General features: G+C 48.9%; 3 protein-coding genes across 5 annotated transcripts; 1 reads left to right on the top strand and 2 right to left on the bottom strand.

Moving 5' to 3' along the window:
* Positions 1 to 196: 196 nt before the first annotated feature.
* asphd2 (aspartate beta-hydroxylase domain containing 2) lies at positions 197 to 5,928 on the bottom strand. Of its 3 annotated transcripts, none has more exons than XM_057033892.1 (4): positions 5,704 to 5,928; positions 3,265 to 4,128; positions 2,598 to 2,711; positions 197 to 2,357 (listed from the first exon to the last, which is right to left on the bottom strand). In XM_057033892.1, exons 2-4 carry the CDS (start codon positions 4,097 to 4,099, stop codon positions 2,227 to 2,229), a joined length of 1,080 nt encoding a protein of 359 aa, XP_056889872.1. In that variant the 5' UTR covers positions 4,100 to 4,128; positions 5,704 to 5,928; the 3' UTR covers positions 197 to 2,226. The 3 variants fall into 3 exon arrangements, with proteins under 3 accessions (XP_056889872.1, XP_056889873.1, XP_056889874.1); XM_057033893.1 differs by having other exon boundaries at positions 3,265 to 4,339; positions 5,704 to 5,927; XM_057033894.1 differs by lacking the exon at positions 5,704 to 5,928 and adding an exon at positions 5,459 to 5,618 and having other exon boundaries at positions 3,265 to 4,339.
* Positions 5,929 to 7,161: 1,233 nt separating this feature from the next.
* On the top strand, positions 7,162 to 10,703 carry ggt5a (gamma-glutamyltransferase 5a). Its single transcript, XM_057033891.1, has 12 exons — positions 7,162 to 7,407; positions 8,001 to 8,128; positions 8,198 to 8,293; positions 8,431 to 8,617; positions 8,685 to 8,845; positions 8,936 to 9,082; positions 9,148 to 9,284; positions 9,385 to 9,569; positions 9,649 to 9,740; positions 9,932 to 10,032; positions 10,136 to 10,246; positions 10,438 to 10,703. The coding sequence occupies exons 1-12, from the start codon at positions 7,244 to 7,246 to the stop codon at positions 10,582 to 10,584; spliced, it is 1,656 nt and encodes a 551-aa protein (XP_056889871.1). The 5' UTR covers positions 7,162 to 7,243; the 3' UTR covers positions 10,585 to 10,703.
* A 386-nt stretch (positions 10,704 to 11,089) lies between these two features.
* Positions 11,090 to 17,363, bottom strand: lrrc75ba (leucine rich repeat containing 75Ba). The gene is made up of 4 exons (XM_057033897.1): positions 17,012 to 17,363; positions 14,727 to 14,855; positions 14,245 to 14,357; positions 11,090 to 12,815 (listed from the first exon to the last, which is right to left on the bottom strand). The coding sequence occupies exons 1-4, from the start codon at positions 17,285 to 17,287 to the stop codon at positions 12,251 to 12,253; spliced, it is 1,083 nt and encodes a 360-aa protein (XP_056889877.1). The 5' UTR covers positions 17,288 to 17,363; the 3' UTR covers positions 11,090 to 12,250.
* Between the last annotated feature and the right edge of the window lie 20 nt (positions 17,364 to 17,383).

The raw sequence follows: 17,383 nt of genomic DNA, 5'->3' as shown, positions 1-17,383 counted from the left end.
GCAAATGTTCAATTTTCCAACCAAATGATTAAAAACAGCAGCTAATGTTCCGGGCGACATGCAGGGGGCGCTATAGGACACATCCCGGATGGGAAAAACTAGTTTTTTTAAAAAGTATGACGTCCCTTTGGAGAGAAGAGACAGTTGGGAAGCTGCAATCTTGTGCTTGTGTGCAGGCCACACGCTTGACAGCACGTTTAAATAAGAGATTCAACCCTTTATTAAATGTACAGAATTATACTGTTCAAAAAGCATACGAGGACACTGAAGGACCGTCCCTTCATGGCTGTAAACAGGCCCCTGCCTCAGCGTTGAAGCAAACACTTTTCATGCTCACCAGAGGATTGACGACAGCGGTCACACACAGCTCAGTCTGACTATTGTAAACAACTTTAAAACGTTTCACTTTTGTAAACATCACAATTAAACGGACGAGCGTCTTGTATTGTGATTGTAAAGCTCCCGAAGGTCTGTAGGCTGCAAATGCAAACAGATGAAGGATTAAAGGAACAGTTCAACACAGGAAGGGAACATTCCGCCGTCAGCGATTCGCTGATCGTCGACACAGAATTCCCTCAAAAGTTCCCGACTCCTGAATCAATCCAAGGTCAACTTTCTCCTGAAACAAGACAGGAACATGTAAACACCTGTGACAGAACTTTTTCTGCTAAGCTAAAAGACATTTTTGATGTTTTCTCTCTACCTGAGCAAAGGTCAACCTGTATAACAGCGACACCCAGTGGCCGACCAGTGAACCTCCAGTTTGAGGGAGTTCGCTGCTACCTCATTCGCATTTGGATGGTTTGAAACCGTTTCTTGGTCATGACATTAACATTGTAAGTAGCGTGACTGTGGCAGAATTGTTCCTGTCTGACAGAACTGTTCCTTTACAGCATGTGCATTAATTTCAGTAACAGCAGAAATCCAGAACAACTGAAACAGGATGCGTCACGGAATCACGATGAACTTCATAAACATTTTTATACAATCAAGAATAATGATTCCATCGTCTGCATGGAGGCGGGACAAAATGTTCAACTTCAGCTGAAAATCTAGACAGAAACAGAGTCCAATCATTCAAAAAGCCCAGACTGTTCCGTATTTACAGGGATACAAACCAGATATCAAATACAACCAGGAGAAAAGGCTAGTAAATTGACCAAAAACGCATCATGTCCGGCCGTTCTACACAGTTTGAGCTCAAAATGTGCTTTTCTAACCAAGTGACGTAAAGCAGGACTGAATTCTCAGAGGACACGATTACGTACGACACAGGCGGGAGACGCGACGTCAGCACGTCTGTAAACATTTGCGTCACGCTCGGCATTGGGCCTCAGTTATCATGACGTAAACAATCATCCACAGGGGTGATTATTGCCCAGAGATGAACTACAGACAACATCTAAAGTAATAAAATACAATTTTAGCGTTTTCTGAACCAAAACGGAAACGGACGAATAGCGTAACGGAGGAAATGCAGTAAGTGTTGATGTTTAATGTACATACCTACCTTGGCACCGTTCTGGTTATTGCCTACAGACGGAACATAAAACCGTTAAATCTTCACACCAAATTAGCAAGAAAAATAACATCATGTTTGCTCCACGAGGCGGCGCTCTACCCTCAGCACAGGTACACGCGACTGGAGCGAAAGATTCGTTTATCCTTTGTTGCGCTGCCTAACAGCAAACGACGCAGTTGTGACTTTAGCTCGGACGAGCTCAGAGCAGCTGGTTGGAATCACATCGATCCAAAAACTGGCAACTAACAAAAGTTCTGACTGGATCGGTAACGTTAAAGGTTGAACGCTCGGAGCCCTTGAGTAGAGGTGAAGATTAAAAGAGCTAGCATTAGCCTGAAATACCCAGCAACATATATCCAAACAGGAAATGCTCAGCTTCTGTTTCCTTGTTCGCGATCCGAACAAATCACCAAAAATCCAAACTGTCGATCATTTCTAGGCAGGTTAATCAATACTCGGTTAATGAGCGAGCGAACCCACTCAGGATATCGTATAAACAGAAACGCTCAACGTGCATTTAAAAAGTCTGGCTCTCGTTCCCATTTTTCACTACACATCATTACTACAAGGATGCGAACGATAACTGAGGCCCAATGTTTGGTCATGTGATCAGAACATTTTGGGGCGAGGCCAGATTATATTATCTACACAGCGAGAGCGACGGCGGCCTGGAGGCAGAAAATGCCGCCATGACCTCCTCGCACCTATTTCCCTTCTTTGTCCTCCAAACGGGCTGGAGTGAAAATGTAGTCCAAGGCCTGTCGCTCCGCCGCGGCCACGTTGGGCTGCCAGAGGTCCACCATGAAGACCACCCTGGGGCCGTCGTCTGAGGTGCCTGCAGGGTAGAAAAAACCAGAAACCCCTGTAAAATTCGACTTCAAAGGTTTTCTTTAGCACAGAAGTGGAAGATGAGGTCGATATTTCCAGGGACAGGAGTCAAGGGAAAACCTGGCAGCAGCATCAGGAAGTTCGAGCAGAAACGAGAGCACGAGGAGACAATTTAGCCGTAGCAGAGTCGTCCAGAAACCTGCGTGATAAACGAAGACGTCGAGACCATCCTGTGACCATTGCTCACCTTCATGGAACGCCCTGTGGAGGAAGGAGTCATCAAAAAGCAGACAGCTGCCTTCAGACCAGCACTGAGGCTCTCCACCCACCACCAGCTCACAGGAGGGGGGCACCCGCAGACCTGGAACACAGCAAATCAGTCCGTCACAGAACTTTCTATTTCAGTGGAGAACAGTTCCCATCAAGCCAAAATGTGTCATTTTTACATCCCACAGAGCTGGAAACAGCTTCAGGTTCAGTTGAATTAACCTGCAGATGTTCGGTGTCGTCCGTCTGAGCTGCAGATCTCATCTTAAACCAGTTTCACTTTGAATCCTCTCACTTATGTGAACAATATTCAGTCTTTATCTTTAGAGGTGACGTTATTTGTCTCCTCGGGCATAAAAATAACACTTCTGACTTGTGTAAAATAACCAGTTCCAGAAAATGTTAAAAACAGGAAGTGTGTAGCAGCCGTGCAGAAACGCTCCAACTCCTCGTTGACAATATGCAACCAATGAATGATTGTTGTGTTTCTACGGAGCTACTCCACAGACTGGAGCAGGAACTTGTGAAGCTGCCGCTCACACAACTCAGGCCACGCGCTGACTTCCTGTCCACTAATGAAGAACAACCACACACGTCCGACACTCGGGTGGCAGTGGAGAAGGTTCCCGGACCGGTTTCATCCTTACCCAGGTGGCAGCGCAGTCGGATGTTTGTGGGACCGTAATGTTCGGAGATCAGCCCCCCGGGCGTCAGCACAGAGAAGCAGGCGTTGCCGAACACGTTGTTGGAGATGAAGGTGCGCAGCTGACCCAGAACCCTCCAGGCGCGAGGACAGCGCCGCACGTTGGGGACCAGCGGTATGCCCTGGTTCACCAGGTAGTAGGTCCACCACTGCCCACGAGGAGTGGCGTTGGCCCTCCAGCCCGGCGGGAGGGCGGCGCCGCCGGGCCCCGCTGGCTGGTAGATGTTCTCGAACTCGGCGAGAAGCGTGGGGAAGCTCTGTTCCAGCAGCTCCACGTCGTGCCTTTGGACCTCCCTGGAGAAAAACGGCGCTGACGGCAAGTCAGGGAGGAAGAAGACTTCGGGCCGCTGTATGCTGCGCCGGCTGTTCAGGTAGCGACCTTGATCGCGAACCCCCTTGTGGACGCGGCCCATGCCGGACCAGGTGTAGCGCTTGGCGTATTCTTGCAGGCTGTGATACAGCCGCTGGTTCAGACTCTCCCCGGCACTCGTGCAGCGGAAACACTCGGGCGACTGACAGAACGCGAAACCGTTCTGCTCGTCCACTCCGACGCCGTGCTTCCCCTTGGCCCGGCTGCGACAGTCCGAGCTCATAAAGCCTCCGATGCGTCCCGGTCCGGACAGGTAGTTCGGGCTGTGATCTCTGCCCATCCTGTAGCAGTACCACAGGAACAGCAGCAGCACACACGTGGCCACGGCGGAGATGTAAACCTCGCACTCCCTGATGTACCGCATCGCTCCTGCCGCCAGCTCCCACACGTTCTCCAGGCACCATTCCATCGTGACCCGGGGGCGCCGGCTGAGTCCGACTGAAACAGAAACAGAGCCGAGGAACAGTTAACGCGCTCGGTCTGGGCCGACAGGGGGCACCGGTGAGCTCAGGCCGTCGCTGATGTCAACAATCTGCTGATTGGATGGGCAGCGCTCTACAGAGAGGAAGCTCGTGTCTGGCTTCATGTCACAGCGTCCGCGCCGCTCGCTCTCAGACAGACGCTGCGGCGCCGCCAGGACAGGAGCTCTCTGGAACACAAAGAGAGGAGGAGACGGAGGCATCAGCAGAGAAGCAGACAGGGAGACGTCCCATTATCCTTGCCAAACCCGCAGGAGCTCCTAGAGACGCACGTCAACGCCGAACCAAAGCGCCGCTAACAGTTTCCCACAGAACATTTTTTCTTCTCATGAAACAGATTCGGCTAAAACGTTAGCAATATGCTAGCAAGCGTCAGGTGGAGCGGACAGTTAAAAGTCTTTTTTGATCCCGATCAGATGATGAACATCTTCAAAAGTCTCATTTTAACTCTAGTAATGCCAGAGACTCCTGCAGAGGAGAGGCTGACACTGGTTACCATGGTAACATGGGATGCAGGATGCCGAGGAGCTGAGATAATAAATCAATCATGTCAATTTAAACGTTCGTGTTCTAGTTTTGAGAGCGTCGCTGTAACCGGAATCATTGTGTGGTCTTTGTCATGCTGTCAAACCTGAAGCCGTTTAAAATTGTTGGAAGTTATGAAAGATTTTGAGTTCTGAGAGAAACAACACCAAACATGTATTTGTGACCCCCGGTTGTAGTACAAATGTGATGTATGATCATCGGGGCTCTCCCTGGGCTCATCTCTAAGTAATTTCAGTAATCTGTCATAAATCAAAATCAGAAATTTGATTGAATCAGATTGATTCTTTTGTCTATTTCTTCCAGAGAAAACGGACAGAACATTTCCTCACCAGCTGGGGGAAAAATAGTATTTAATAGCAATATTTTGCTCACACATGCTGAGTCATGAATCAAGATGTGTTTCCCCAAACAAAAAAAGAACCTGAAATGAAGTGGGGCTTTATTTGGATCCAGAATCTCGACTTTTGTCTTTGATCGACTCTGAATTCCGGCGTTAGCATCTGATTTTACTCAGAACTCGAGGCTTTTTAAAACCACGGTGAAGATTGTGGACTATAATTCTGTAAATTGAGCCTTCTAGAATATCGTGCACATTTTGGCCCCGTTCCATCCTCATCCTCCACCCACCTACACTACAAAACCATGAGTCATGGACACACTGCTGCATTTTACTCTAAACGCGCAATAAAAGGCCGTTTATTACAGACTGCTGGCTTCCGCCCACATTAACACCACCGACGAACCTTCACTCAGCAGCACGGACCGATAGATCATCCTCTGGTGGACGATTAGCCGCTAAACATGGAGATTTCTCATGAAAATAAACACAAACACAAACGAGCCAGTCACCAAAATACGACCAGAGCACTGCGTCAACTGGGACACACGCACGCACACACACACACTCAGACACACACACACGCAGACAGACAGACAGACACAGACACACACACACACAGACACACACATGTTTTCCGGGTATCCATACCTCGGTAATTGTAGCGGCGCTCAGGTGCAGCAACGCCACAGTCGGGGACACATTCGCGAATCGGAAGGATTCCGAAAGATAAAGAGGCGACGCGGCTCTGAGCGGATGGTTCCGCCGCGTGAGTGCGCGCTCGCGCCCGGCAGATTTCCGTGATGTTGGTGTAAAAACTGAAGCTGCTGCCGGGAAAAAGAAAATCCCCAAAAAACCTCCAAGCAGGAAGAAAACACCGGAAGAAACAACTCGACTTCCTGTTTGATGTTCTTCCAAAATAAAGGTCGTGGGCCACTTTAACGCAATGTAACCAGTCACACCTCAAACATGAAATCATAAATAAACTTTGCTCATTTTTCTATTACACACAGACACTGGTGGAAGCTAAGGTTCGGGGCATCGGAAAATTTTCACATTTCAAATATCTTTAATGACCTTTTTGTTGCGATCGTGCAGTATTAAATTGCAACATTTCAGTGGGCTGTAGGTGGCAAAGGTGATAGAATGATAGGCATTAATTTTATATACGTAATATATGTTAAATGACTACCCAATTGAATTTTGACAGTGTTATATTAATGCTACTCATCAAAGATTCTACACATAACCAAAGGAACACATTAATCTGATGGAAAATTCAGGAATAAGGTTAGCTAACCGGCATCCAAAGAATTAGTGTTATTATGCTAAACATCAACCAGAATGTCACCTGACTAGTTCAACATGTTTGAAAATTATATAGCATTTACACAACCCTGTGAATGAGGTACAATAGTGTGCCGGAAGATGTTTCACCCCTCATCAGCTTCTCCAGATTTGACTGGTTTGTTGGGAGACGTCTTAATGTCTCCCAGTTGCTTTCAACAATCCAGTTGACTCTGCTATAGAACTTTAAGTGTGTTATGTTAAATCACAGCAAGAATGTCAGTAACCATTTACTATGTTATGCTAATATATGCTTCAGCGAGGAAACACCCACTATTGTGTTGTGAAAATATTAACCAACAGTTAATCACCATTGTTTCTGTAGATATTCCATTAGCTGCTTATTTGTAAAATTAGAACTTGTTATTGCTTGAATTTCGGGAGCCTCCTTAACAAGATTTGCACCAAATTTCTGAAAAATATCACATTCTCTACAGATTAAGTATATTCTCAGAAGGCCGTTTGAAAACATGAATAAAATCTCAGACGTCATAGCTGCAATCATCTGATTAACCACATGTGTTGTCCAGAGATAGAAGTACCGTTACTGGTTCTGAAGCTGGAAAAACAAAACACGTTTTAGTGTTAGTACAGTAAACTACCTATATCAGGATTATATTCACTGGGGATATTTTACAACAGTGGTATTTGTGGCATAAACATGTTTAATTTTGCAGGTAAAACCTCGGCATGACTCAGCAAACACATAAACAAACTTGTCCCCTCTTTGGAGGCGGGGCCTCCGCCCGGCCACGCCCCCGCAGGACCCCAAACCTCCACCTTCTGGATTTCTTCGAAAAGTTAAAGTAGTTAAAGTGACGCCGACCGGTTGTGGTGCGCGATTATGGCGAGGTCAAAGGTGAGGCTGTACACTTGCTGCGCGCTCTCGCTGCTGTGCGCGGTTGCGGTGATCGCGAGCGTCGCCGTGCTCGTGAGGAGAAAGTGTCCTCGTGCGTTCCCGCGCGCAGGTGTGGCCGCGGACTCCGCGAGATGTTCGCGGATCGGACGGTGAGTGACGTCTTCCTGTTTCCACCGAATATTCCGATTTAAGAATGAACTTTCCCCTCAGACTTTTATTCTTAAACCTGTTCAGAGGGACAGTTTCTGTTGGGTCAGTCAGACTCAATAAAACTGGGCCTTTGAAAGTTTCATCCGAACCTTTGGTGGGTTGTTTTATTTAGCATGTTTTAATTTTTTTATTCCGTCTTTTAAAATCCACGTAAATATTAAGATTCTACGAGTGATTTGGATCCCAGAAGTCTGCTCGTCACCGACTGTTTGTTATTAATTCCACGATAATTTACACTTTTCCTCTAATCTTTGTTGTTTCATCTAGCATTTATGGCTCATTCTTCGTAGTTCTACTTAATTTTAGGAATGATGATCATAACTAAAACAGTAATTTTAACCCGTTTAAGTGATAAACCTGTAAAATCTAGCAACCAGCGAGATAATTTCTACAACTGTTTACTATCTTTATTCTTCATTTTCTCTGCTGAACAAGCAGCAGTAATCTGCTTGTAATCACGTCTTTATTTATTTATTTAAAAAGTCCAGTATTATCGCGATTATTGTCCGATTAACCTGCCGAAATATTCCAGGGACATCCTGCAGTCCGGGGGTTCGGCGGTAGATGGCGCCATCGCGGCGCTGCTCTGCACCTCCCTCGTGAACCCGCAGAGCATGGGCCTCGGGGGCGGGGCCATCTTCACCGTGATGAACAGCTCAGGTGAGACCACTGCCGGCCGCAGCGATCCGCACGATCCAATGACGTTAGAGTGACGACGTCTTCCTGCAGGTCATGTGAGAGTGATCAACGCGAGGGAGGCCGCCCCCCGAAACCTTAAACCACACCTACTAGACCTGTGCCCCAAAAAGTTCCGGATGTTACGAGGTAGAGAGCGTAGCGCGCGGTTGGTTCACGCCTCATAACCCAGCGCAGAAGTTGACATCTTTGTTTATTGTTTACTATTATCACTTTAACCCAAACTGGTGACTGGTTTGCTCGTAGTAACAGTCTGTAACATTCAGGCAGCGATTGGATGGCGGTTCCAGGTGAACTTCAAGCTTACGAAGAAGCTCACAGGCTGTTTGGGAGGTTGCCGTGGGCAACCCTCTTCCAGCCGACCATTAAACTGGCAAGAGACGGCCTTCCAGTGGCGGAGGTCCTGGGTCGGTATCTGTCCAGGTTTAACTGGACTGACTACGCGCCGCTAAGGTACCAAACACGCCGGCCGCTGGCCTCACCGTCAGAATTCCTAAAAAATGATTCTCTGTTTGGGCAGAAAACTGTTTTCAGACAAAGATGGGAACCTGCTGAAGACCGGAGACATCGTGAAGTTCCAAAAGCTGGCCGACACCCTGGAGACTATCGCTCAAGACGGCGCGGCTGCTTTTTATCGCGGCACAATTGCGAAGGATTTGATCCGAGACATACAGGAGGCCGGTATTAGCGCCTGGATCGATACCCTCATGATTGATTGATCAGCAGAGCGCGGTGGATCCCTCCTGAGCTGAAGCCTTTGTTTCCTTCCAGGAGGAACGTTGACGGCGGAGGACTTGGCAGCGTACAGAGCCGTGGTGACGGACGCGTGGAGCATTCCCCTGGGGGAGTTCAACATGTACTTCCCCCCGCCACCGGCAGGGGGAGCCGTGGTTGCCTTTGCCATCAATATCCTGAAAGGTTGATCAGGTTTTATTCATGTGCATTGCCATGGAGACACATGACAATCTGAAGCGTTTGTTTAGGATTTGAACCAAACTTGAAGGACTTGAAAGACCACCAGAGAGCCCTAACCTACCATCGATACGCTGAAGCCTTAAAGTTCGCCAACAGCCTCAAGAAGTACATCCGAGATCCCAAATTCAGCCCCGATGACGTCGAGTTAAGTTTGTGGCTGTAACATCCAATCATATCGATAGTCCTCGTAATCAATGTACCATCCCTTCGGATGATTTTACTGATTTTAGGAATTCCTCTCACAGATGGCCCGAGAAGTCCTGGAGGACAGTTTCTCCGACCACGTCCGCAGTTTGATCAGGAGTGACGTTACCCACGATCCTCAGTATTACAACATCACGCCATACGTGGACGGCGTGGGCACCACGCAGGTGTCGGTGCTGGCAGAGGACGGCTCGGCCGTGTCCGCCACCAGCAGCATCAACCACATGTCAGTAAACCCGCAGGAGACGTCCCGCCTCGGTGGAATTTTAGTGTTCCTGTAACGAGTCTGATGGTTCTGCTCACAGTTTCGGCTCTGGGGTTTTTTCTCCGAGAACCGGGATCATCCTCAACAACCAGCTGGGCGACTTCTGCGGACTAGCGGGCAACATTAGCCCAGGTAAAAACAGGTTTTCATTGTGTGGTTTTTAACAACCGGTGAGCAAGTGAGCGCCGGGCTCTGGTCTCAGCCCTGACTGTGAGCCCGAGTCCTCGGTTTAATCTCCAAACATCACCATCATTCCCACTTTTATCTCTTTCCTGGGACACTTTGATGGAGATTTGGGGAATTTCCTTTCTTGCTGTTCTCAGGGGAACGCCCCCCATCTTCCATGGCGCCGTCTGTGCTCAAGTCTCCATCGAAGACGTTGCTGATCGGATCGACCGGTGGGACCATGATAACAACTGGCATGGTTTCTGTCCGTATCCATGGCAACCATTCAAAACACCACCGCTCAGTCACATACGAAAGCGTGCTTATTGTTTTGTCAAGCACTTCCTGTTTCTGTCACGCAGGCGCTCGTGAACCACTTGTGGTTGGGTAAGAGCCTGAAGGACGCCATCGCTGCTCCGGTCCTGTTTGTGGACTCTAAGACCGCGCTGACCTTTGAACCCACGTTTGACAAGGTGAAACATTTTTACAAATCCACTATGAGGTGATTATTTAAAAAATCGGTTTGAAATAGAAGCTCAGGGAAGCAGAAGGACGAGACATGAGAACCATCAGGCCAGAATCGCCAGTATGAGCAATGTTTATGTCCCATTTCGGGCAGATGGTGATCGACGGTCAGTTCTAATCCGGTCCGTTTCTTATCAAGGGTATAATCGAAGCTCTGGAGGCTCTCGGACACCAACGAGGAAGTCCCAGAACGTTCTACAACGTCGTGAACGCCGTGGAAAAGGTGGACGACTGTATCTGGGCCGTGTCCGATGCCAGAAAACAGGGCGAAGCTGCCGGGTTCTGACGGAACCAACCAAAAAACCTTTTTATCAAAACATTTCTTAATTTACTGCTGAGCGTTTTGTACTGAGGGAAGAATGTCTGTCATCAAAATGAGTTTTATAAAACTACCCCTACACGTGACCCGTGTTTGTGAGCTCGTTTCACTGGTTGTGAGTGTAGATTTCTGAATGGCGACCAAAAGAACCTTAGAAGCCGAATCCTAACTGAGGCTAACTACAGCAGGTCCAGTATTTGAGACCTAAACCAGTTTACCAAGGAATCCCAAATGGAGAAGGTCCTGAGGCTCCTGTGAAACTGGAGCATAAAAGCAGCTTCAGCCAGATTTGGGCAGAAAATGGGACCTTTTAGCTGCTGCTACCACAGACGCCTGCTGATAAAAAAGTTCCGACTGGATGAAGACCAGGTTGGTGAGAGCGCTTTCACACCCTCCTGACATTGGTGTTGAGGCGCTACTTTAGCTAACTCGGCTGCGGTGGCGCTGCACAGAAAAGGCTCATCTGAACACACAGAGCTTAGTTTCTTTTTATTGGAATTTAGAGCAAAGACGCGAGTTACAGTCCAGACTTTGACATCAACACGCCAGACGGAAAGCAGGAGCAGGACAGACGGTGGGTGGAGCCTACAGTTAGGTCATCACTGACAAACACAAATATCACAACAGGAGACACCGACTACATGACACGTGACCTCTGCACGAACCGTCACCGTTAAACAGGACAGAGGAGCACACGCAACACAGAGGATACGCAGAACAGACCACACATCACAACTACCAGTTTTTTGCTTTGAACTCAGGAAGACTGAACATCCACAAACCACCCAAATTCTGCCTTTTTAAAATTCAAATTGATCAAATTTAGTGATCAAGCCAATTTCTTTTGTTTTTTTTCCCCCTCCAAAATCCGCGTCAGTTATTTTCAGACCTTTAGAGGAGCGATCAGGTTCAGGTGCTGTAAATCTTAACACAAAATTAACAAAAAATGAAAGAACTGACAGAAGAAAAGAGGTTCTAGCTACACGCCGCCGCCGCCGTCCTGAACACGCACACAGAAACGACTCTTTGTCTGGTTTCACCTGTTGACTCCGAAGACTCACAAAAACACCGAGCGGAGCCGGGTTTTGTGTCCCGGTTTACATGTGCACGAGGGCATTGTGGGTATTCAACCCGTGGACATTTTGGGGGTGGTGGGTGGGCACACTCAGAAAGTCCGAGCTAGCAGTTTTAGCGGTGTCACGTGGTCGTCGGTCGGCTGTAAAGTCTGATGCTTTTGTTGAGAGATTAACAGAGAACACAGAGTAGAGCGAGAGTCCACCCTGCTAGAGACCGCCCCAGTCCCGCTCCCAGAACCACCGGTCCAAAACCAGGCCCCAGGATGACGCCGCTCCGCCGTCCCAGTCCCTGATCCAAAACCTCCATTAAACAAGACAGAGACAGAGAAGAGAGAGAGAAGAGAGAGCGAGCACCACTTCAGTAACTCTTCCAGCCCCCCTCCAATGAAACCACACCTGCTCACCAGCAGCACCATCCACCAACACAGTAAGTTCACCACCGCCGCGCATGGGGGAGGGGTTAACTCACAAATGGTTAGGAACAGCACCTCCGAGGGTGACGAGTGGGGGTGAAGAGACCGAACGAATTCACAGAGCACCGCTGCGCTGTGACCTCATCACCTCTCACACTCGCGGAGGGCGGAGTCTTTGGAGAGCTCCTCTTCGTCGTCGTCGTCCTCCTCCTCCTCCTCCTCCTCCTCCTCCTCCTCGCAGTGGCTGGGCTCCTCGATGGAGGTCTCCAGGCGGTAGCAGTACGGCTGACCTTCCGTGTACTCGTAGATGGTCGGCAGGCTGCTCTTCAGGCTGCAGCGGCGCCGCAGGGCGACCAGCAGCGGCTGCGGCATGGTGAATATGTCGAGGTTGTTGCCCAGGTCGATCCACGCCAGGCTGGAGAACATCTTGGGGTCTTTGAGCATCTCGGTCAGGTCTTTGAGGATGGCGAGCGTCAGGCGGTTGCCATTGAGGGCGAGCGTGCCCAGTTTGGGCATTGCGGCGAGCAGCGGCAGGAGAAGCCGCAGGTTGTCGTCGTGGAGCTCGGTGAAGCTGACGTCCACCGAGACCACCCTGTCCCCGTGGGTCTGCAGGTAGAACGCTACCTGGCGGATGTCGCGGGCGGACAGCGGAATGCCGGAGAGGTCAAGCGAGTCGTTGGAGAGTTTCTTCTGGAGGGTCGTCTTCAAGCTGCGGAGGAAACAATCAGAAATAAGCGGAGCTGACAGAAGCCCGGCGCCCCCGCCGGTGCCGCCAAGCCAGCGCCGGTCTGTGTTGTGTTTCCTGTGTTGTGACAGGAGAGGTGAGCGCGGCGAGGCGAGCCGCTCCGGGCGGAAAGACGGGGATTTTCCCGTGTAAACACAAGAGCTGAAACGTGTGAACGAGGCAGCGAAAGGTGGCGTCGAATTCTACTCGGGACTTTGGCACAGAGATCGCTGTTGGAGATCAATCAGCTTCAATGAGGAAATTTGACCTTGACCTTTGACATGTGCCAGGTCTTTATGACACAGGAAGGTCATCACCTGACTTTATCAAGCGCGTTACCGCCTTCAACGTTTCGAAACTATCGTTCAGCCTTGAAACGTTTTTTACATTTCAAAAAGTTTCAATTGTTTTTACCATGTTCGTCCACGTGTTTCACAACAACACATTTCAACGTTCTTTTGACCTTCAACACTGGTTTTGGATCCAGTTTATGATTTCTGTCTTGTCTCATTATATAAAAGAATGCTGCCCTCTGCTGGGACCAGTTGCCCCTGTGGCAGTTCTGATGGAGCAGGTGTTTAATAACATTGTTGTCGCAGCCAGTTAACATCTATTAACATTAGGCTAACATTGGCTGTGCTCACATGTTGTGTAGCTCTGGTTGATGTCAGCTGTGATCACCTGTTGTGTAGCTCTGGTTGATGTTAGCTGTGATCACATGTTGTGTAGCTCTGGTTGATGTTAGCTGTGATCACCTGTTGTGTAGCTCTGGTTGATGTTAGCTGTGATCACATGTTGTGTAGCTCTGGTTGATGTGAGCTGTGATCACCTGTTGTGTAGCTCTGGTTGATGTGAGCTGTGATCACATGTTGTGTAGCTCTGGTTGATGTTAGCTGTGATCACTGTTGTGTAGCTCTGGTTGATGTTAGCTGTGATCACCTGTTGTGAGGCTGTGACTGGTGTTTGCTTTAGCTGTGATCGTATGCTATACAGCTGTGATTGATGCTAGCTGCAGTCAGATGTTGTGAAGCCATAGCTGATGTTATCGGTGAACACACAGATGAGCGTAATCCCTGTCTGACAGACAGTCAAGCTGTCGGATCGGCTGCATTAAGATTCTGTTTGGCCGCTGGTTCGGGCTCCTGCTGCCGCCTCAGCGGGAGTCAGACTGTCTCTCTGAGACGCTGTGACTCAGTGAAAACAGAAAATGAGCCTTCAGCCAGGAACTCAGATGCTGTCGGGCTTGTTTCAGTTCAGTCTCCTGACTGACGGTTTTGCTCTAAAAGAACCTTTCAAATCCTCGTCCGAGTTTGACTCTCGTTTAACAAAACATATGTGCACGTGAATCGTGTGACAACCAACTTTCTCAGGATTTAGCTGCATTTAGATTCTGGATTTGGGTCGGGGCTCTTACCAGGCCTGGGATTTCCGTCTGGACATACTCTGTCGCAGCCACCTGGAATGTGGCGTGAGGTGGTAGATCAGCTGACGGCAGATCTTATCGGAAGACTTTATGGTGTCTGTGTCCTGCGGAACAGAGCAGAAGCGTTCGTGACAGCCTGAAGAACCGGGCCCACACGTGCTACGAGCCCACTGTCAACATGTTGGTACTCAAAGGCTAAATTAGTCTGAGCTTTGTGATAAACGCCCCCTACAGGCAGAGGAGTGTCAGCACTGTGAATAACCAGTGGTTCAGAAAACTAGTCTGGATTGAAACAGATTTAACATTGTGGAACACCGACCTAGAAAACCCCATTCCTACTTGTTTCCCAGAATCCTGATTTATTTTATGATTTCAGGATTTTCTGATGAGTTTTAATCCTTAATCAGATTATGAGAGGCACTTTTCTTGTTGCGGTTTCTATCATTTTCCCTAAAATAAAAAGCAGAGCTCACCTTCTTTGGACACTGCATCTCTCGAGCCAGACTGAGAAGCAGCTCGTGGGAGATCGGATCCACCAGGTTCAGGAAGGCGGCGTTCTTGTAAAGGATGTCGTTGAGCGACGTTCCTTCCAGGCCGAGATCCTGGAATAGGAGAAGGAACAGACGGATGGTTCCAGAGAGAAAGTACAGAGCGCCGCGTGTCTGAGGCGATTAAAGACTTTAAATATTCATCAGAGAGAATCTGTGCTTTCATCTGGTGTCACGGACAAACCTGCAGGGGCCAGTTGGGAACACTCCCTGACCGGAGCTCAGACCAACTGTTGGAGGTTATTTTCAGCCAGGTTTAAAAATTTTAGAAGCTTGCCATCAACACACCCCTGTCGCCATGACAACATGCAACCAATCAGCATGCGAGGGAACCTGTGAAACGGCGTGGGACTAAATCACTGCTTCAATTATGACAATCAAACACACACACACATATCCTCATACTTCTATCCTTGAGAGTACTCTCATAGACATGAAGCATTACCCTGCCCCCTGACCCTGACCCTAACAACCCTAAATCTGACCCTAACTCCAACCTGAAAACCACATCCTTACCCTCAAACCTCGAAGTTGTGAGGACCAAAATGTCCTCCCTTCTGAAAAACGTCCCCACTCTGCTAGTAGAACGAGTATTTTGGTGCTCAATATGTAGCAAGTGCAAGAACACACTCCCACGATCTCTCTCACACACACACACACACACTTGCTCTCTAAATGTCTGAAACGGACAATTTGCGGGCGAAGCAGAGGTCAACAGAGGTCACCGTGGTTGTCAAAAACAGTATTCTGGTTAGAATGGCAACACAAACACGGCTGGATTATTGGATTTAATGTTCTGCTCCAGGTCGCAGTGATCTCAGAAATGATCTCAGAAATGATCTCAGATCCGTGTGGAGGCCAATTTTAGTATGCGAGCTCATCTCCACCAAGAGTTCCTTGGAATTTGAATGTGAAATGTAAATTGAGAGCAAAAGGAACGGTTGAAATGGAAATTTAGGAAGGGTGTGGTGGAGACCGGGAGAGCAGATGAAGTCCATTTGGTTCCTCATTCATTTACAAGGAAACAAAGGTTGAAAGAAGACCAGCGTCAAACGACTATGGGGGGGCATCCTCAGTCATTCAACTTCTTGCGCCAGCCGGAACACCTGCTGTGAAGGCACCAAACTCCTGCGGTGCATGCAGCACACACATGCTGTGAAGACGTCCGCGCCTTCAACTATATAAGATCAGAACTGTGTACATTTAGTAGAGATCTCTCCGCATGCTTCCGTGTGTATATCCTGACCGAGTGACTGGATTAAAACCATCTCCTACGCAGTAACTTAGATTGATCGTTTTCTTCTCCGAACGGCTAAAAGTTCCGCGGTGACGGGGCCTCCGCAGAGCCCCTCAGCTTGATTAAGGAGGCCCCCTCTGCAGCCGCCAGGCGAGGACGAGTAGTATTTAACGCCGAAGCAGCGGCTGAAGGACGGGGGAGGAGCCTCCCGGAACTCAAGATGTCGGAGTCTTCGTCACGTCTTTGCGAGCCGCCACTGGCGTCATTTGTGTGGGAGGAGTCAACGATGGAGGTTGAGATGATGTCGTGTACGGTATCTGCTTCATCTGTGATGACAACGGCTTCGATAATGTGTGTGTGTGTGTGTTAAAGGAACACATGAAAAACCTCTGAATTACAGTTTCAACTTGTTATTCTCGCGTTGCAGCCATATTTCAGGGTGAGAGAAACCATGACACAGCGAGAGAACGCTGTCAGCCAGTGTGTCGCAGGTGGAACCTTCCGTCAGTGGCCTAGTTTCTACCAAAACAACAAAGGTTCCTGGAGAAACAGACAGAACGCTGAAAATAACGCAGTCAGGCTAGACAGTCGTTCCAAATGATGGCAAATCTGGCATCAGAAAAAGATCCACTTCAGAGATCAGGACCGGGCGATAATGGTCAATAATACGATGATTTCAGCATCAGAAACATCAGATTACACACAGAAAAACACGACTTTCATGTGCTTTCAATCATCTATTCAGCCTTTAAACTGAATTTAATCTACAATTGTGATACCTGAGATGATAATTTCCTTTTATCTCCGAGGATTTTTCACTTCAGGATTACAAATGTAATCTCGGAACTCTGACATTTAACTGGAGATGATCATTTTAATCTGAGTATTGAGGATCCATTTCAAGATGCTTCGAATGCGCGCGCGCGCGCGCCCATCTGTTGCTTTTTGTGTGTGCGTGCGTGCGTGTGATCACCTTGCGCAGTAATCTGAGCACGTCGGTCGCCTGCTCGATCCTCCTGTCGCGCAGCAGCTTCTGGATCTCTTTGATCCAGGCCACTCGGCGGACGTAGGGGCTGTGGTTGGTCCTCCGCAGCATCCCGGGCAGCTTGTCCGACTTCAGCATCAGTGCGAACAGAAAGTCCCCCCCGCCGCCCCCCCGCCCACACGCCGCGGTTCCGTCCAGCCTGCGTCGCTTCTGGGAGAAGGTGTGCTGATCCAGACTGTTCTGTCTGCTCAGACGCGAACCCATGACTGCAGCTCCAGACGGATGTTCGTGCGCGGCTCAGGCGGTCATGACCAACCCGGTTCAGACTGCACAGACGCGCCCCCACCCCACCCCTACCCC

Source organism: Takifugu flavidus, chromosome 5 (genome assembly GCF_003711565.1).
Source record: "Takifugu flavidus isolate HTHZ2018 chromosome 5, ASM371156v2, whole genome shotgun sequence".
NCBI lineage: Eukaryota > Metazoa > Chordata > Actinopteri > Tetraodontiformes > Tetraodontidae > Takifugu > Takifugu flavidus.
Note: the sequence above shows the minus strand (reverse complement) of the source record. Positions and strands in the feature narration are given on the sequence as shown.